Source organism: Pristis pectinata, chromosome 18 (assembly GCF_009764475.1).
Source record: "Pristis pectinata isolate sPriPec2 chromosome 18, sPriPec2.1.pri, whole genome shotgun sequence".
NCBI classification, from domain to species: Eukaryota; Metazoa; Chordata; class Chondrichthyes; order Rhinopristiformes; family Pristidae; genus Pristis; species Pristis pectinata.
This window is the reverse complement of record NC_067422.1, coordinates 27,406,606-27,427,394: the sequence shown is the minus strand read 5'-3', so window position 1 is coordinate 27,427,394 and position 20,789 is coordinate 27,406,606. Positions and strand designations below refer to the sequence as shown.

Below are 20,789 nucleotides of genomic sequence, written 5' to 3'. Positions count from 1 at the left end.
GTATGCTAGATGATGTCCTATCTGTACTGCACTCTGTCACCAGACGCCACATGCCATCCAGCAGTGAAGCCAGGTCTTACTGGTGAGGAATCTCCTCTCTGACATGGCACCAGTTCAGACCTGCCCTAGAATCCCTGATCCACAGATTCCAATGGGGTTTCTAGACCTGCAGATTCAGAGGCAAGGTAATATTTAAATTTAATAATTTTGTTTAATTTAATATTTTTAACTTTTTTATTTTATATACTTAATTATCTTTATTTTGTTTTCAATTAATAATTTTGTGATTTATATATTTCAATGTTGATAGTTTTTAAATGAAAGTCAGAGGCATTTAACAGTCATTAAAATCCATGACAGCTTGGCCCAGTTTTACTGGCTGTGAAAGGCTGTCAGGTTTGAGGGTGGAGGGAATGTGCATTCCATCACTTTCAGGTCCACCTGCCACTCCGACCACACTCAAGGGTGCAGAGGGCCAGTGATCAAAACCTACATCCAGCCCAGGTCCCATAGATGGAGGTGTGTGGCAGCTTTAGGCAGTGAGACTGGACCAGCAGGATCCAAACTACTGCAGCATGCTTTCATTAGTTCACGCTGACAGCCTTTATCTTTGAGTTGTTAACTATTTTGAATGAGGCTTGAATATATTCCAGCAGTGCATCAGTATCTATTCCCAAGTGGCTATTCTTCATACAAGACCCTAGACAGTGAGAGCCTGCAGTCTATCTTACTCTGTCAGTCATCACAGCACAGCCTGACTCTCTCCCAACTCCATCCCAATGACATCCCAGCTGATTTCTTTCCCTTAATCCGGGTTGCTGAGATCAATTAATATTTTTTTTAGATTGGTTAATTTGGAGCCTTCTGGTTTGTACAATCGCTGAACATGGTCTTTAAGGTGTGTGATATTCTGAGTTGACTGCTGAAAGAGTGTGTTTGCAAGGGACCGGAAATAACTGAGTGTGAGAAGATGTGCTAAAGCAGCAGCGTGTGGGGAATCCTTGCTGTGTTGGTGTGGCTTCCAGGGAGATTAATTACTTTATGCACGCAATGGACAATGCATCATCGTGTAAATATTCTGGGTATTCTGTATGATCATGCATTGTCATGAAAACATCCTGACTGCAGTCTTCATCTGGCTTTTACGGATGAGTAAATTTTCCCCACTGCCCCATTGTCCTCACACTCCACTCTGGCGAGCACCCATACCAGAATCCCAACACTATGTGCCAGATTAAAGCCCACTAGTGCCTGATGTATCCAATGACACATGTCCCTCTAAACTGTTCTGCTCAACCTTGATGCCAGGGGTGGTGATGTGGGTTGTTGGCTGAATGGTATTCATCATCATTACCATCCTTCTCTCACTCTACTCTTCCCTCTGCTTCTCTATCTCCTCACGCTCTGTGTTGTGACAGAGGGAAGTGGGTGGTTTCTCTTCATGTCCTCCAAGAACAAAATTGAAGAGTGTTGCAAATAGAAGTTGCACTCAGAAACCTTAATAGTGATGTGGCAGCACACATGGTGAAAAAGAGGCATCATTTTGATCTATACAAATGGGACGTCACAATGAAACATTATTAATGAGCACATCTGGCAGATTTTGTGCAGCCCCTGTTTGTGGTATGGCTGTAGAAAATCCTCTGCAGCCCCTCTGTGCCCAAACAAGAGGATCTCTCCTCTAGCCTGGTTGGCTGGTGACTTCCCTTCTATTTCTCAGTTTTTGCTTGAATGGAGTTGAAGGACATTAAATAATCATTATCTCACCTTTACAGGCAAGATCTATGTGGTGATATTGAGGTGAGGGCATGAAGCGGGAGAGATCTCTGGGCTAACACACAAAAAGCTGAAGGAACTCAGCAGATCAGGCAGCATCTATGGAGGGAAATGGATAGTCAATGTTTCGGGTCAAGATGCTCCATCTGGACCTGAAATATTGACTTTCCATTTCCCTTCATAGATGCTGCCTGATCTGCTGAGTTCTTCCAGCTGTTTTTGTGTGTTGCTCCAATTTCCAGCATCTGCAGTCTCTTGTGTCTCCAAGGTTGATAGGTTGGTGAGGGTAGGAGATATGACAGAGGTGGGTTTGTAGGGGAATGGGTGAGTAAGAATGTATGTGTGTGTGTTTGTGTGTGTGCCTGTATTGGGTGTGGGTGGATGCATGTGTGTTTGCGTGTGTGTGCATTTGTCACTATGAACAAGCAGTATTTTTAGTGGTAACTGATGGCTCTAATGTGGCCACAAAGTTTCTTTTCCTTTTGCTCCATGCCCAGGAACTCCATTTGTGGTGAGACAATTCAAGCCATGTCTTGCCAGCCTTTCCTAATGAGGACCCTGGCAGGTCTTCTGGCCCCCTTGGTTTATAGGACCAGATATCTCAGTTATAAGCATTTCTGTGTTATTCTGAGATAATGCAGGGGCTTGTTCTCTCACCCTTGCAGCCTTGCTGTCTCCTAGGGCAACCACCGTATGAACTTTATCTAAAGTTCACGGTGAGTGAACTTTTAGGAGTTGGCACTCCACTATGATTTCTGTGTTGCAATGCCAGCAGCTGTGTTGAATTTAACTTGGTCCCACTTGGTAGCATAGAGATTTCATTTTAACAATTCTTTCTGGGTGGATAACATGTTTACACTGTTACATACTTATCTTTCACCAATTTTTAAATTTTTTGATGCTGACATCAGACACTACAATGTTTTAGCTCATCAAAAATTTCTGAGTTCCAACTTCTAGACTCTTGGAAGAAAAGAGATCTTCATTAGTCACATGTACATCGAAACACACAGTGAAATGCATCTTTTGCATAGAGTGTTCTGGGGGCAGCCTGCAAGTGTTGCTACTCCTCCGGTGCCAACATAGCATGCCCACAACTTCCTAACCAATACGTTTTTGGAATGTGGGAGAAAACCGGAGCACCCAGAGGAAACCCACACAGACATGGGGAGAACGTACAAACTCCTTACAGACAGTGGCTGGAATTGAACCCGGGTCTCTGGTGCTGTAATAGTGTTATGCTAACCGCTACACTACCGTGCCTGCAGTAAATGCTGGGCACTCACTAGTTCACGCATTATCTGTGGAGAGTGAAACAGAATCAACAGTTCAGATCAATGATCCTTCATGAAAGCAGTAAAACTTAGGAAGCAAACGTGTTTTAAATTGTAGAGATGAGTAGGGTTGGAGGTGGGGTTGGGTGGATACCAAAGATGTCCAGGTGAAGTAATTGCTTTTTGGTGCCATCTAAGAGAGGGATCTGTCTGAAGGAGCGAGGCCAGTTAGAAAGGAAAAAAAAACACTGGAATTGTGAAATGTTGAACACAGCAATTGCTGGGAATCTGAAATAAAGGAGAATGCTTGAAATACTCAGTAGGACAGAAAGCATCTGTGGGGAGAGAACGACTGAGTTGTTACTGGTGGACAACCTTAGATCCAAATTGGCCAGTTCTGACACAAACAGGAGGAGCTATTTATATGAAATTGTTAAATTCATTATTAAATCCCAAGGGTTGCAAAGTGCATAGAGAGAAGATGAGGTGCTTTTCCTTAAGCCTACGTCAGGCTTCGTCAGAACAGTGTACGAGGCCAAAGATACATGGATAGGAAAGGTTTCAAGGGATATGGGCCAAATGTGGGCAAATGGGAATACCTTAGGTGGGCATCTTGGTCAGCATAGACAAGTTGGGCTGAAGGGCCTGTTTCCATGCTGTATTATTCTGTCTCTAAGTGGGATGGAGAATTGGAGGATATTGATCATGAAAAAAATAGGAAGTGGAAGTGAGTTATCCTCTCAGAGAATAATGCAAGAAAGGAATTAGAAGGGCAAAGAGGGGCCATGAAATGTCCTTGGCAAGTAAAATCAAGGAGATTCCCAAGGCAATCTATAAATATATCAGGAGCAAGAGGGGAGCCGGAGAAAGGGTGGGTTCCCCTAGGGACCAAAGACTTTGTGATCCAGATGGAATATTGTATGCACTTGGAATATTGTGTGCAGTTCTGATTGCCACACTACAGGAAGGATGTGGTTGCACTGGAGAAAGTGCCATGGAGATTCACCAGAAAGGTGCTAGGATTGGAGGACTTTAGTTATAGGGAGAGATTGGAAAGGCTGGGCTTATTTTCCCTGGAGCAAAGAAGGATGTGGGATGACTTGGCAGAGGCAGAGACAGGGTAAATAGAATCATTTTCCCATGTAGGTGTATCAAAACAAGAGGGCATGGGTTTCAAATGAGGGAAAGCAGTTTAAAAGGAGATTTGAGGTGGTAAGTTTTTTATACAGGGAGCAGTTAATATTTGGAATGGGCCGGCAGAGGAGATGGTGGAGTCAGATAAAATCACTGTGTTTAAGAAGCATTTAGACAAATGAATAGGCAAGGCATAGAAGGATACGGATCTACTGTGGGTAAATGGGATTAGTGTTGATGGACAAAAAAGGTTGACATTGATGTGGTAGGCCCAAGGGCCAATTTCTGTACTGTACAATTCTATGACTCTATAAAGGTGGAATGTCTTGTCATTTGAAGAGATATGATGTGGATAGTGAAGTTAGGAGAATGGAATGGAGTCCTCAAAGGATACCAGGCACAAGGAGATGTAGTCAGGTAGCTGTGGGAGCCTTTGGACTTGTAATGGATTTTGGTTGCTAATCTATATCATTATTTTCAGTCCCTTCCCTTCTCTGCAATTTTAAACACACTCGTTTCCTCATCTTTCCAGTTCAGATGAAAGGTCATTCAACTGAAATGTTAACTCTGTTTCTCTCTCCATAGATGTTGCTTGACCTGCTGAGTACTCCCTGAACTTTTTATTTCAGAATTTCAGCATTTGCAGATTTTTCCTTTTCTAAACACTTACATCCAATTCTCAATATCCCTTCCCTCAATGCCTCCATCTATAAGTATGTCATAAACACAAAGTCCCATATCAAACTCTGAAAGTGCACTGAAAGAAATTCCATCAATTCCACGTTACACTGTGTGATAGTATTTCCAAGTCTGTAACTTTACTATCAATTACCAAGTGTTGCCCTAACCAGTCCGGTTCAACGTTAAATACATATCTGCACAGATTACAAATGTGCCCGAGGGGAAATCACTTCTGGACACTCAGGTCAGATCCATTTTACACTGTACTAACACATGCTCTAAAGGAATATAAAAGATAATTTAAACATTCTAAACTAAACATTAGCTCGGCTATGATGGAATCTGAAAGGCGGCTTGTATCAGTCGCGGAACCACGCAACAGATTGCATTTTGAAATCCGCGCATTGTTTGGTCTTTGCTGGGCGCCGTAGTTGTAGCTTTCAACCTGGCCAGGAAGGGGAAGGACCGGGAAGAGAGTCGGTGCGTCCCGGGGCTGGAGGGGCGGAGGGGCGGAGGGGCGAGGATCCCGGTGTCTGAGGAGCGAGCGGGGGGCGCAAAGCCTGGTGTTTCTCTTCGGGAGTGGGGGACCGATTCCGGTAGATTCTGGTGTTTGAGGGGCGGGGGAGTGGGGTAGATCCCAGTGTTTGAGGGGTGAGGGGGTGGATCCCAGTGTTTGGGGTGAGGGAGGGGGTGGATCCCGGTGTTTGAGGGGTGAGGGAGGGGGTGGATCCCGGTGTTTGAGGGGTGAGGGAGGGGGTGGATCCCAGTGTTTGAGGGGTGATGGGGGTGGATCCCAGTGTTTGAGGGGTGAGGGAGGGGGTGGATCCCAGTGTTTGAGGGGTGAAGGGGGGTAGATCCTGATGTTTGAGGAGTGGGTGGGTAAATCCCAGTGTTCAAGGGGTGAGGAGGGCAGATTCCAGTAACTGAGGGGGTGAGAGGGGGCAAAGTCTGGTGTTTGGGAGGGGAGATCTTGGATTGAGGGGTAAGGGGGCAGATCCCAGTGTGTGAGGGGCAAGAGGGGGCAGCAACTGGTTTTGGGGGGAACAGCTTGCAGCCAAGGATGGGCTGGAAGTCAGGCTAAGGACCCTCTGGCCTCAGCCCCAGTCAGGCCACCCCATGGCTGTGGCAGACCTCTTTTCCCTGGAGCAGCAGCTCTCCTGCTCCATCTGCCTGGAGGTCTTCAGCAACCCTGTCAACCTCCCCTGTGGACACACATTTTGCCTGGACTGCATCCAGAAAAACTGGGATCAGAATCCCCTTGGCTCAGTCAACTTGTGCCCACAATGCCGGGCTGCCTTCGCTACCAGGCCCACGCTGCAGAAGAACATTGTCCTCTGTGGGATCGTGGACGAGTTCCACAGGATGGGCCAGGCGGCAGCCAGGCTGACCTTGGCCGAGGACATCCCATGCGATTCTTGCCTCAGTGGGACTAAGGCGGCAAAGTCCTGTTTAGCCTGCTTGTCTACATTTTGTGAGGTCCACCTCAGGCCACATTTCGAGGATGAGGCCCTTCGGGACCATCAGCTCACCAACCCGGTGAGAGATTTGGACAAGAGGAAGTGCAAAGTACACTCTAAGCTCCTTGAGTTCTTCTGCAAGACTGATCAGATGTGTATCTGTGGTCTGTGCATCCTGCATGCACATCGGGATCACAAAGTTATTACCATAGAAGAAGAGACCAGTGAGAAAAAGGTAAGCTTGTGCCTCATTTATAAAGGGATGCTGCCAAAAGTAAAATAGTGAGAGAGTTAAGGACTAGCATTTTCCTATAATGGTGAAGGATAAGACCAACAAGTCAAACAGGTTTGTGTCAGGGGATATTGAGGATTGAATAGAGAAGTGTCAACAGGCGAGGCCTCTAGGACTATAGAAGGTGTAGTGGGGTACTTAAAAAGGAGAGTGAAGAGGGGGCATGAAAGAGCATTAGTGGGGAAATGCCAAGCAATTTTAAGTATGTTAAGGTCAGGAGGATAACCAGGGAAAGGGTAGGCTCTTCTTGGGGCTGTAGATGAGGTCTTGAATGAAAACATCTTGTCTGTATTCACTATTGAGGATATTGTAGTTGGAGAATACAGATGGGGAGATGGTGGAATTTGAGAACAAATTGAAAAGGAGGAGGTTTTAGATATCTCAGCAGGCTTAAATCCCCAGGCTTTGATGAGGTGTATCCTGGGATGCCACTGGAGGCAAGCGGCTCTGACGGAAAATTTCAAGTCTTCTCTGGCCACAGAAGAGGTTCCAGGTGACTGGAGAGCAGCAAATGACGCATTGAGATAACTACAGGCTGCAGAATCTAACGTCGGTGGTAGTCATCGAATCATAAATTACAGAATCAGGCCTTTTCACTCACTGAATCTGTGCTGACCATCAAGCACCCATTTACACTAATTCCATTATTTTTTTATTTGCCCCATGCTCCCATCAACTCCCCCCTGATTCTGCTATTCACATGTCAGTTCACCTACTAACTTGGTAGGGAAATCATAGGTAAATTCAGAGGGACAGGATTAATCTGCATTTGGAGTGGTAGAGAGAGTCAACGTGGTTTAGTTAAGGGGAGATCCTGTCTGAATAATTTGATTGAATTTTTCGAGGAGGTGACTGTGTGTGTCAATGAGCGTAGTGTGGTTAGTACGGCCTTTGATGTGGCATGGTGGCGGAGGTAGATACTGTCACGACATTTAAGAAGTATTTTGATGAGCAGTTGGAAAGTTATTTCTACAGGTGGCACTGTGGTGCTGCAGATGCCTCACAGCTCCAGGGACGTAGGTTTGATTCCCACCTGTGGTGTTGTCTCTTACACATTCTTCCTGTAATTGTGTGGGGTTCCTTCAGGTGCTCTGGTTTCCTCCCGTACTCCAGGGACATGCTCGTTGTTAGATTAATTGGCGAATGTAAACTGTTTATAGTGTGGCTGGGTGCCAGGGATTGTGGCTGGGTGCCAGGGATTGTGGCTGGGTGCCAGGGAATTAGTGGGGTGTCAATGGGGATATGTGACTGAATAAGTTATAGGGAAATGAATGGTATTGCTCTGAGAGCCAGTGTAGACTTGATAGGCTGAGTGGCGTCCTATGTCAGATGGAAAAATACATGCACAAAGTCCGACATGGGAGATTGATCCCGTGAGCTCTTACCTTTTGGACCAAAGGCAATTTGACTAATTGGATCTGAAACGGGGTCGGTGATAGGAAGCAGAGTGATGGCCGAGAGTTGTTTTTGTGATTGGAAGTGTGTGACCAGTGGTTTATGCTGGAACGGTTGCTTTTTGGTGTATGCACTAAAGATCTGGATATGAACACAGATGGCATGATTAGTAACCTTTCCGATGACATGAAGACTGTATTGTTGCTAGTCAGGAGAGTAGTCTTTAGCTGCAGACAATATTGATCAGCTGGTAAGACGGACAAAGGAATGGCAGGTAGAATTTACTCCTGAAAAAATATGAGGCGTTGCGTTCCAGGCCGACTAATAAGGCTAGGATATGCACAATGAATGGTAAGACTTGAGGAAATTCTGAGGAACGTTCACATCCATGGATCCCTGAAATCAGCAGCACTGATAGATAAGGTGTTTAAGAAGGCATGCACGACATGTGCCTTCATTTGCCAGGGCATAGAATACATAAGCAGATAGATTTTGGTACAATTGTATAACATGTAAGTGAGGAATACTTTGTGCAGTTCTGGTTGCCACACTATAGGAAAAGTGATTGCACAGGAGAGGATGCAGAGGGAATTCACCTGGATATTGCCTGGGATAGAGCCTTCCAGCTGTGAGGAGAAATTGGATAGGCTGGGTTTGTTTCCTTTGATGCGGGGAAGGCTGAGGGGGGACCTGGTTGAAGTCTATAAAATTATAAGGGGTATTGAAAGGGTAGGTAATGATAAGGCTTTTCCACTGAGCAGAGGTGCCTATAATCAGAGGGCATGGGTTCAAGGTAAGGGATAGGAGATTTAGAGGGGATTTGAAGAACTGCAGAGAGTTGTGGACACAGCTCAGCACATCACAGAAACCAGCCTCCCTTCCATGGACTCTGTCTGTACGTCTCACTGCCTCGGTAATGCAGCCAGCATAATCAAAGGCCCCACCTACTCTAGACATTCTCTCTTCTCCCCTCTCCCATCTGGCAGAAGATGCAAAAGCCTGCAAGCACGTACCATCAGGCTCAAGGACAGCTTCTATCCCACTGTAATAAGACTATTGAACAGTTCCCTAGTACAATAAGATGGACTCTTGACCTCACAATCTCCCTCGTTATGACCTTGCACCTTATTGTCTACCTGCACTGTGCTTTCCCTGTAGCTGTGACACTTTATTCAACATTCTGTATTTTACCTTGTACTACCTGAATGCACTGTGTAATGAATTGATCTGTATGAGCGGTGTGCAGGCATGTTTTTCACTGTACCTTGGTACAAGTGACAATAATAAACCAATTCCAATTCCAAGAATTTTTTTCACCCAGAGGGTGGCTGAAATCTGGAGCATACTGCCTTGGGGGCTGGTGGAGGCAGGTACTGAACCTGGATTAGTACATGGAACGACGATGTTGTAGCCGTTACAGAGAATTAGTTGAGTGAAGGCCAGGACTGGTAGCTCAACGTTCCAGGATTCAAATGTTTCAGACACGATAGAGATGGTGGAGCAGTTGCACCACTGATCAGGAATAATGTCACAGCAGCACTTAGAGAGGACATTCTAGGGGGGTTCATCCATTGAGGCAATATAGTTAGAGCTCAGGAATAAGAAAGGTTTGGATAGCTAGTGGGAGATAAGAGGAACAGGTATGTAGGTAGATTATGGAAAGATGTAAAAACAACCAGGATAATTGTAAAATTTCCCATTGTTGATTGAATTTTCTCTATGCTAGGGGCTCAGATGGAGCAGAATTTGTTTGGTGCATCCAGGAGGGTTTCTTGACACGGTTTGTAGATAATCCAACCAGGGATGGGCCATACTAGACCTTGAGTTGGGAAATGGGCCTGGTCAGGCGATCAGAGGTTCAGTGGGAAAACAGTGCTCATAACATCACAAGTTATGGATAAGGATAAGACTGGATCTTGGAGGGTGGGGGTATGCTAGATTGGGGAAAGACTAATTACAACAGTATTAGGCATAAAACTGGGGAGAGTAGATTGGGAGCAGCTTTTATTGCGTAAGTCTACATCTGACGTGTGGGAGCCACTTAAAGGCCAGCTGGTCAGAATTCATGTTCCCATGAGGAAGAAAGACCAGGATGGCAAGGTTTAGAAAGCCTGGATGATGAGAAATGTTGCAAATTTAGTCCAAAAGAGAAAGGAAGCATATGTAAGGTTTAGGAAGTTGAAATTAGACAGGGCGCTTGAGGAATATAAAGGAAGAAGGAAAGAACTTAAACAGGGAATCAGAATGACTAAAAGAGGCCACAAAATGTTCTTGGCAACTCGGATTAAAGAGAATCCAAAGACATTTTACTGTATATACAAACAAGAGGGTAACTAGGGAGAGGGTAGTACCCTCAAGGACAATGGAGGGAACTTATGCCGGGAGCCAGAAGAAGTGGACGAGGTACCACATGAGTACTTTTAATCAGTTTTCACCAAGGAAAAGGATATGGAGGATAGCGAGATCAGGGAGGAGTATGCTGATATTCTAGGATACGTGGATACCAAAAAGGAGGAGGTTTAGGTCTCTTGAAGAACATTAAGTTGGATAAGTCCCCAGGGCTTGATGGGATTTATCCCAGGTTATTGAGAGAGACAAGAAAAGAGATTGCTGGGGCCTTGACACAGATCTTTGTATCCTCTTTAGCCACAGGTGAGGTCCCAGAGGACCTGAGGATAGCCAGTGTCCTTCCTCTGTTTAAGAATAGAAACAAACCAGGAAATTATAGGTCGGTGAACCTTTCATCAGTGGCAAGAAAATTATCGGAGAAGATTTGTAGGGATAGGATCTACTCGCATCTGGAAAAGCATGGACTCATTGGGGATAGCAGGCATGGATTTGTGTCGGGGAGGTCATGTTTAACAAACTTCATTGAATTTTTCTGAGGAGGTGATAAAGATGATCGATGAGGGTAGGACATGGACTTGAGTAAATCTTTCGACAAGATCCCTCATGGTAGGCTGATCCAGAGATTAAGGCACATGTGATCTGTGGAGACTTGGTAGATTGGATTCAGTATTGGCTTGGCTATAGAAGACAGAGGGTAGTGGTGGAGGGGTGTTATTCTGACTCGGAGTCTGGATTCAGTCTCAGTTTTACCTGAACCATTCATGAAACAATTAATTTTTTTTCTGCACTATTTGTTTTTTCAATAAAATCTGAGCCATGTGAAATTGATCTAAATAATTTTTGTAAAATTGAATCTCATGAACTCCTTTGTTGGCCTGCACAGCTATGTGGTTGGAAATTCAATTGCATAACACCTCAGTGTTTTGCCTTTGAAAATTGTTGTTTTATGTGATAAAACAGGCATTTCTTGGAGTGAGTCACTTTTGCAACCTGAATATGATTTCCACATCAGCATGCATGGGATGACATCTTTTCCCTGTAAAATGTTCCACATGGGCCACATCTTGGAAACAATCGTTGGGCAATCCTGCAACAGTGTTATCTCACCTGTATAATACCGGTGGGATGCCTACAGTACTATATTGATTTGACTGCCTAGTCCCAATTGACTGTTCCTCGATGCTGTGGAAATAACAATATTCTATCCCCCTTCTCTCTCAGCGTTTCTCTCATTTCTGCCTTTGAAATGTCAGTCTCCAATCAGTCTCTCCTAATCTCAACCCTACTAACTCTGCCTTCCTAAACTACTTGTTCTGATCCATTTTACCTCCCTACCTTCTGAACTGCTGAGCTCTGAACCCCACCCCTTCCCTCCACAACAGAAGCTCCTTTAGTCCTGCAGCTGTCAGCCTCCTATCACCTCTCCCACCAGCCTCCTCCACCTGGTTCCATCTGTCCATTGTCCCTCCCTTATCACCTCCCGGCCTGTCTCTACCCTTCCCCTTCCCCTCCCTTACCCAGCTCCATTTGCCCAACTTTTTCCCTTATGTTTACATTTATCACCTACCAGTCTCTTTCTCAACGCCACCTCTCACTTCTGTATACTGGCTATCTTACCTCTGCACTAATGCAGGGTTTCGAGCTGAAGCATCAGTCATCTGTTTCCTCCACAGATGCTGCTTGCCCCTCTGATTTCTTGTTGCAGTTTACTTTTTTGCTTCAGATTCCAGCATCTGTAGTTGCTTGTCTCTCCAGCCTCCTAATCCTGTCCCTGAAAAGAAGTTTGGAGCGCTCATTTTCACCAGCAAAAATGTACAGTGCCGGATCATTTAAAGGCCTCCATTGGGTGAAGTTTTCATCAGAGAGCAAGTGGCTGAACCTAGTACAATAAGGAATCTTCCTTCAGATTCCTTCAAATGGGAGTTTCCATGCACTCTGCCTGTGAGATTGATCAGGCAGTTAGATTGGTGAAAGCTGGTTCATTCAAAGGAAAGAAAAAGGTTGATTGCAGCCTTTCTTTAATGAGTTCACTGTGATTTAAGACTAATATATTTAAGTTGACATCATTTGGCATATTCATTGTATTTGAATAAATGCTATAAATGCCATTACATTCCCTATACAGAATCTTCTTCAGGAAGAAAAAATAAGACGGCAAAACCAAATCGAAGATATTAGTGTAGCAATTCTTAAATTAAAGGACAATGTCACTTTTATCAAAGTGAGTATCAATCCTGCCTTTACATGCTTTCTTAAAAAAATTTATAGCTGTTGTTTTGTTCTTTGTTTCAATTCTGAGTGTATCTGCAATCTTCCTTTCATTAATCAGGAAACAACGTGTCAGGTGAGATCTGACATTGATAAGCACTTTGGTGATCTTATCAACTGCATTAAAGAGTCGCAAAGCATTGTAACAAACATCATTGAGAGTGAGGAGGCTGTTGCTTTGGCGCAAGCTGACAGCATCCAGAGCTGGCTGAACCAGAGGTGCACTGGACTAAGGAGGAAGACTGATGAAATAAACCAGCTCTTGAAATCTGATGGTATCCAGCTCTTGAAGGTAGGCAACATCCTGACGGAACAAAGTTTTTATTGATTCTCATCCAGTTTGTAATCAATGTTTGAAGTTATCAGTGGTACAGTGATCAGAAATGAGAATTTGCTTTGAATGCTCAGTGACTGAATAACTGAGGAATCTGAGGGCAGATGACTTTTGAAGAGCATGCATTTGAATGCATGGCTGTATCACCATCACTGGGCTGATAGGGAAGCTTCTTGTGTACCTATCCTTCCAGGCTTCCAGGAATTCTGCCATCATGTTCATTCCTAGATTGCCAAATGGCAAGATGAAAGCTTGGATACCTTCTGACCTCACTAATCACAAAGCTCTTCTAATAGATCGGCAGGAACCTCCTCACACAGGGTTCCTCCCCCCACTCCACAATCGAGAAATCTGCTCAGTTACTCTCATTAGATCTGACAGGGAATTTGACTGGATTTGATCTTGTGTTATCAAATGTTCAAGATGCAGACTTCCCTGGATATATAGCATTAAACCAGGAAATCTAATCCATCCACAGGAATAACTTTGAAATGCCTTTGTGCCAGATAGAGCTTTGTTTTCACAATTTTTTAATTCATTCGAGGGATGTGGTCTTCACAAGTGTGTGGCCAGCATTTAATTCCCCATCCCTATTTGCCTTTGAGAAGGTGGTAGAGAGCTGCCTTCTTGAATCACAGCTGTCCTTGAGGTATGGGTATACCCGCAACGCTGTTAAGGAAGGAGTTCCAGGATTTTGACCCAGTGACGGTGAGGGAATGGTGATGTATTTCCAAGTCAGGATGGTGTGTGGCAAGGAGAGCAACTTCTACATGGTGGTTTTCCTATGGTTTGTTGCCTTTGTTCTTCTAGTTGGTAGAGGTTGCGGTCTTGGAAGGTGGTCAGTGGTGGAGTGAGTGAATGCTTGTGGATGGGGTGTCTGTCAAGCAGGCTGCTATGTCCTGTATGGTGTTGAGCTTCTTGAGTGTTGTTGAAGTTGCACTCATCCAGGCAAGTGGCGAGTATTCCATCACACCTGACTTGAGCCTTGCAAATGGTGGACAGAGTTAGGAGGTGAGTTACTCGCTACAGGATTCCTAGCCTCTGACCTGCTCTTGTAGCCACATTGTGTATATGTACTCCAGTTCAGTTTCTGGTCAATAGTGAACCCCAGGATATTGATGCCATTGAATGTCGATGGGGGAGGGGGGGGAGGGTCGATAGCTGGGTTTTCTCTTATTGGATTTTGTCATTGCCTGACACTTGTTGGTGTGAATGTTGCTTGCCACTTATCAGGCCAGGCCTGAATATTGTCCAGGTCTTGCTGCATTTGGTTGGGGACTGCTTCATTATCTGAGGTGTTGCGGATGGTGCTGAACGTTGTGTAATCATCAGCAAACACCCCTACTTCTGATCTTACAATCGAAGGAAGGTTATTGATGAAGCAGCTGAAGATGGTTGGGCCTAGGACACTACCCTGAGGAACTTCTGCAGAGATGTCCTGTGGCTGACATGATTGACCTCCAACCACCACAACCATCTTTCTTTGTGCTGGGTATGATTCCAACCAGTGGAGGGTTTTCCCTTGATTCCCATTGACTCCAGTTTAGCCAGAACTCCTTGATGCCATACTCGATCACATGTGGCCTTAATGTCAAGAGCATCAGTTATTTATCTTTACTCTTGCTCTTGGGATTAGGACTTACCTTTATTGCCTTTCCTGACAAAAAGTTAGCATATGTCTTGTGCCTTGATCTTCATCAATTCAGTTTATGAATGATCTGAGAGGTTTGGATTGATTTTGCAACCCCTGCTGCAGGCTTGTTGGCTTGCTGCACCCCTACCCCAAACCCTTCATTTCTGAGTGGAGTCATGATTAATGATATCTATGTTGTTCGCTTTGACATTGTTAAAAATTTTGCCTTTCTCAGCTGTCCAAGTCTCATTAATGTCTATGAAAGCTCTTCAGTAGAGCATGGTTTGAGATGCGCCAGCACACACAGCAGCCGAAGCAGTGTGAGAGAAGTGGGCCTTATTCCTGCTTTAGGTGTTTGCTGTGTGCCCATGAATCCTGAATAAAGTTGTTCCAGCCTGTCTGTTAGAAAATGCCCTTTCGTTACCATTTAGAGTTCTTCTATAATAGTAAAGCCTCATGTCTTCAAGAACTCTGTCCAGGCAGCATGTGTAATAGTGTTGCTACTGATTTATTGAGGTGGTGTCCATACTTCTCATCAATGGAAAGTCCACTTTCTAATATTAAGGATGGGGAAGTGAGTGGAGGAACAAGACAAACCAGTAAACCCGTGTCACGAACACCTTTAATTGTCAGTGAACCAGCAAAGCAAAAGAAACATTGTTCAGGGCTGTAGACTATGCACTTTATGTGAGAGGAGTTAATCTTGTGATGTTTTGCCTTGCAGGAATTTCAAACTCTGGAAGAGATGGAGACAGATCAGGTTTTACCCACGTTGGACACTGATATTGATAAACAGCTCTCCAATTTAAAGTGCATAATTGTTGAGCTGACTAAAGATATTACGAAGCAGCTGCAGGAAGCCTGTCGGGAGAAGCTGCCCGCAAGTAAAGAAAATGGTATTGCCTTTTTATCTAATATTTTCCCATTTTCCTTCTCTTCTGAAGGTGTTGTCCTGGATTCCATGAACCTTCTAGTATAGATGGCCAGTTCTGATTGAGCCATGATGTTGAGTGCAGGCATATTATAGTCAAACTTGATTCCGTTCTCAACGCTGCTTTCACTCCTTCACCCCTTGCCCCCTCACTCTCTCTTGCATAATATTTATGAAGGTGTCTGTCTAGAAATTCTGGTGTATCCTAAAGGATGCTTTAAAAGTGTCAGTGTAGTGGGATAATAACTGTTTTGGTCATTTACTCATCCCATCAAATTTCTTTGGGAATTGGTTCGAACATACCAGGCAAAGCACATGTTTAATATGTGCTGTCTGATCCTTTAGTCCCAAGGTTGAGCTTGGGTGTTCATTGGCAATGGGTCAAATGGGGTCCATGGCTAAGAGTGAGGCGTCAAAGGCCAGTATTTGGATGGGTGATGCGGAAAGTATAATATTCATCACCCACTTCCCCCTTCCTAACACCACTATAAAGATTGGGTTCTTCCTGGTCTCTTTCCACATAAGTGAATTTTAAGCTGCCAATTAGAAGTTTTTGACACATTCTGGAAGTGAATAAAAGTAATGCAACAGTTTTATGTTAAGAATTTTTAAATATTTTCTCACTTTGGTCATTAGGTTTAATTTGCACCAGAAGCAAATTCTTATTTTGCATTATGATATGGGTCTCTTCAATCTTTTTTTTATTGATAACAACCTGTCGCAAAAAGCAGTATGCTGATGCAAAACAGATTGTACTTTGTTTTCAGTATTGTATTTCTTTTAAATTCTACATAATTTTCAAAATTAAATGTTGTCCAGTTGTCAGTCTGAGGGTCAGAATATAATTTCTACCTTATTCACAACAATTATAATACCCCATCCCTTACTTTAATGTCTCAATGAGATTTGCACATGATTTGGCTATTCAAGGTAGGTTTTGTTTGAATAAAAGATCTTTTTTTGTTGTATTTCAGGATCTTGGACTAATAACCAGTATCCCAAATTGCATCAGTACTCTTCAACACCTGCAACATCCCAGCAAAAGGGTAAGTTCCTTTCAGTTACAAAGAACATTCGTAGTGCAGCCTGGCTGAGTTGTAAGCATTTTTGTTCCTGAGTCATTAGTAGATTCATGGCTCTTTCTAAGTGTTGAGCACTTAACCTAACCTGACACTCTGATGCTTTGCTGAGTGAGGGCTTTATTTCCAATGAGCCACATTTTCCATGTAACTGTGCTCAAAGCCCATTTGTCTCCTGAGGTGGATGTAAAATATTTATCGTGGAGAAGGGAATTCTCTTGATGTGCTGCCCAATGTTCCTCCATTAATCAATGATATCAAATGTAGATTTTATGCTTGTGGTGTAGAGTTCCTTCATTACCTAGATCAGCAGAGAAGTTACCACACAGGTCTTTCAGCCAAGTGATTTTTTTTATGAATAGTCTACACAGGCTTCCACTTACCCTGCTTCATCTAATGTTACCAGCATAATCTACCATTTCCTTCCTCATGTATTTACTTAGATTTCCCTCATTGCATTTTAAGATTATTTTTTATGTAAATCCCTTTTGGACATATAAAGACGTAATAAGGTGATGTACAAATGCAAGTTTATTTTTCTTTCTGTGCATTTATATTATAGTTGTCCAGAAAATTGAATTTAATGGCAAATGTGTGCATAATTTTCGGCTGGTTTAGATTAGTATCTTGTCTCAAATGTGCACGATGAGATTTCTAATTTCATTTAAATGAAGGGGCCTGAGGCAGGACTAAAGTTGGCACTTGGATACAAAGTAATGAAAAGGACATTGGAAAGTGAATGGAAGAACTTTGAAAGTGTTGGTTTTGTCTCAAACCATTAAAAGATCTAAGAATGTTAAGTGGCGATTATTTGTTTTGTAATTCGTGGCAGGTTTAGAAACCAGTAACTTGTCTGTAATTAGTCCAACCAGTAATTAGTCAAATTCAAAATCTGCTTGGAAAAAGTTCCGTGGGTTTATGGTATCTGGCCAGACCAAAATTATTAATCCAGTAATGTTGTTCTATTTATTGGAGAGATCAAACTCTAGCAGTTAGGTCAGGCTGCACCTTGACTACCAGACCCAATTCTGGTTGCAGAAAAAGGATTGTACCGTTTTGCACAGGAGGAATAATGGAGAAGAGAAAACAGTTTGATCTACAGTGTAGAGAATTATGATAATAACCTTAATTTCTGTAATAGCTTTAAGATGGGAAACTGGTCTTTGACTATATACAAGAAAAATGTACTTTTCAGACAAGGAATTAATTGTTTCGAAGTTCACAGGATATTGAAGGAAATCCAGTGTTTTTCTGAGCTGGAAGTATGAGTTAAAGTAACTAAGGTGAAACGAGGAAGGGTGCATGGACACTGGGAGGGTGTTTGTTCAAGACGAACAAAGTGCCTATAATGACTTTTTGAGTGGTCTACAGAGCATAGACTGCACCAATTAGTGCCCCAAAAAATTAGCACAAATAAAAATTTCTGCAGTAAAGAATTGGGCGTATAAACAGAGAAATGATGGCAATATATCAAAAGCAGGAACGGGGTCACATTTTCAGTCTGCTACATGGCTATTGTCTGGAGGTCGTGAAAGATTTGCATAATACTGAAGTAGTTTTTGCTTTTGAGAAAGTATAAACTGAATATTACGTTAAATAAAAAAGAGGAAGACAGAAGAACATGGATTTAAATGAACAACTGAAATATTGAAAACTGGTGTGTGTAAATAATTAACACTGAGAGATTAAAACATAGATTTTATTTTAGATTCCAGCATTTGCAGTTATTTTGATTTTCAAGATATAGAGTAGGTCAGAATGAAACATAGAAAACACAAAGGCAAAACATTGGTATCATTTAAGAGAAGAAATAATTTAAATGTTGAATTGGTGAAATACAAGATGAAGTGTTTAATTTAAATCTAGTCATTTATTACCTATCTCTAATTGGACTTTGAGAAGGTGGGAATGAGCCACTGCCTTGAACTACTGTTGTCCTTGTGGTTGTTATGTTTGTCATGGTGGTTTGTTATAATCGATTGATTGGCTTGCTAGGTCACTTCAGAGGGCGGTTATGAGTCAGCCAAGTTACTGTTGGCCTAGAGTAATACAGGACAAACCAGGTAAAATGCCAGATTTTTCTAAAAGACAATTGCTGAACCAGATAAGATTTTAAGACACTTTTTATTAGTTTCATAATCACTACGACTGAAAATCATCTTTTATTCCTGATTCTTTAATTAAATGAAATTGGGCAAATTAGTTTCCCTTGTCCATATTGATCTTGCCATCAGTAATATTCAGTGCATATCTGGAGCTGTTTCCTTTCACCACCAACTTATAATGGGTGTATTGTGAGCTTTCAAGCTTGCATGATATCATTCATTTCAAGCATGAAATTCCATTTCATGAGAATTCTTGGGCCTGCCCATTGAGGAGCCAGAGTAAAGAGTTTTCCAACTTAACCTGAAGTATGGCATTCAATAGAAAAATGTTTTATGATTCTTTTTGGAGCATCCTTATGTAAAATAATAATGTGTCAGTTTTCCATTTAAGTCATATTTCCTGTTCCAGTTGATCTTCAGTCCATGCCAACTGCTGCTCCCTGCAGCACTCCTCAGCCTCTAATGTCATCCTGCCCTCAGGGTGTTTGGCCAATTCCAAACTCTTCAATAACTGGTAAGAAGTTTGCCACTTATGGAATATCTGACACTGAATAGCACTATATTATACGTGAAAATGAATATTGTAAGAACATGTGCAGGTCAAGAAAGCCGTTTCTTAAATTGTTTCACTGCTTTGTATTACTGAGCGTAACATTTGTTCTTTACATGGAGTGTATGGAGTTTGCTTTATTTCAACAGTACATCTAAGGTGATCCAAACTCTGTTCTCACCAACTTTAATAATCTCTCTGCCTTATAGTTCTGAATGATTATATTAATTTATTTATCACTTACAAAAGTTCTCTGTTCATAAAATTGTTGTACCTTCTCCTTCATTTTATTTTTTTAAGTTTTCCTCTCTTTTGATTTTTTTATGATGTCATAGCCCATTTATTGTACCCCTTGGCTAACAGATCTAATAATGTAACAAGGAGCTAAAATCAAAAGTGATAGAAATGATTGTAGGTCTGGCAACATCTAAAGAGTATGAAACAACTCAGGTTGTTGACCTTTCATCAGATGAATGCAATCAATTATTATGTTTCATCAAAAATTGTGCCTCCACTTACCTTTCTGCACCAATGTTTTCCATATTATTATTGAAATCACTATCATGCTCTGTTTGTATCCTCCTGTAAGTAGTGGTAGTGTATTATCTCAGTTTCGTATCTTCTATCTTCTTGACTTGCAAGATGGTATGTCAATACTTCAACTCCGTTTCCCATGTCGTATCAGTATTGTCACAGTATGCTAGATATATAAGGCCATAATTTATGGACTTTAAATGCTGCCTTCATTCCATCTGCAGTGAACTGGTTCAATAAATCTTGTTTCTTCACCCCTCATTCTCGACAAGTTCTGGCCCATTATTGAGGTATTTGTTATTTACTACCAAAACTAGTAAATAGCAAACACCTCGATAATGGGCCAGAACTTGTCAAGAAATGACAACAGTTGTAAAGCAACCCGCTGTATTTCTCATCGCTGACTCAAGAATTATGTTATTTAAATTGAATATGAAAAGTTTTTTTTCCAAAGCCTTATAATTGTGTCAAGTAGTAATTGGCAAGGATATCTTTTTCTGTTGCAGCGGATTTCCAATCCCTGTCAAATCCTATTCTGCACGGTGCCCATCAACAATCATTAATGCCATCACCAGCCCTTTGGTCAATGGTCAGTCCCCAGCTAAATGGTAAGGACATCTTCAGTTATTAATGCATGTAAATTAAATGCTTGCATCATGTTGTCAAAGCTACAGTGCAAGTGTTGGAGAGAGATGATCCTGGGTCATGCTAACAGCAAGATGTTAGCCTTTTACCTGTGGGAGTTGGGTTTGAATCCAAATTACCATGATGAATGCAAAGATTGCTTTCAGCCTAACAATCCCATGGAAAGTGAGCTTCAGTAATCTTGGTTCAGTCCCTGACGAGTATGAAATTCATTATACAACAACCACTGTTATTTCGGAATTAAATTGGCTCACTGCTGTGGACTACATGATAGCTGGTATGGGAAATGGAAAATGTCAAATTGGCATTTAACTTTACTTCAAGAGCATTAATGTAGTAGAAGATAAAAGCA

General features: G+C 42.5%; 1 protein-coding gene across 1 annotated transcript in view; it reads left to right on the top strand.

Annotated features, from left to right (window-relative positions):
- The first annotated feature begins 5,764 nt into the window (after positions 1-5,764).
- Positions 5,765-20,789, top strand: part of LOC127579862 (E3 ubiquitin/ISG15 ligase TRIM25-like) — a 28,701-nt gene continuing 13,676 nt past the window's right edge. Inside the window, exons 1-7 of the mRNA XM_052032869.1 lie at positions 5,765-6,557; positions 12,484-12,579; positions 12,688-12,918; positions 15,318-15,489; positions 16,499-16,570; positions 19,118-19,222; positions 20,299-20,400. Of these exons, the coding sequence (XP_051888829.1) occupies positions 5,982-6,557; positions 12,484-12,579; positions 12,688-12,918; positions 15,318-15,489; positions 16,499-16,570; positions 19,118-19,222; positions 20,299-20,400 (1,354 nt within the window). The 5' untranslated portion in view covers positions 5,765-5,981. The remainder of the gene's footprint in view (positions 6,558-12,483; positions 12,580-12,687; positions 12,919-15,317; positions 15,490-16,498; positions 16,571-19,117; positions 19,223-20,298; positions 20,401-20,789) is intronic.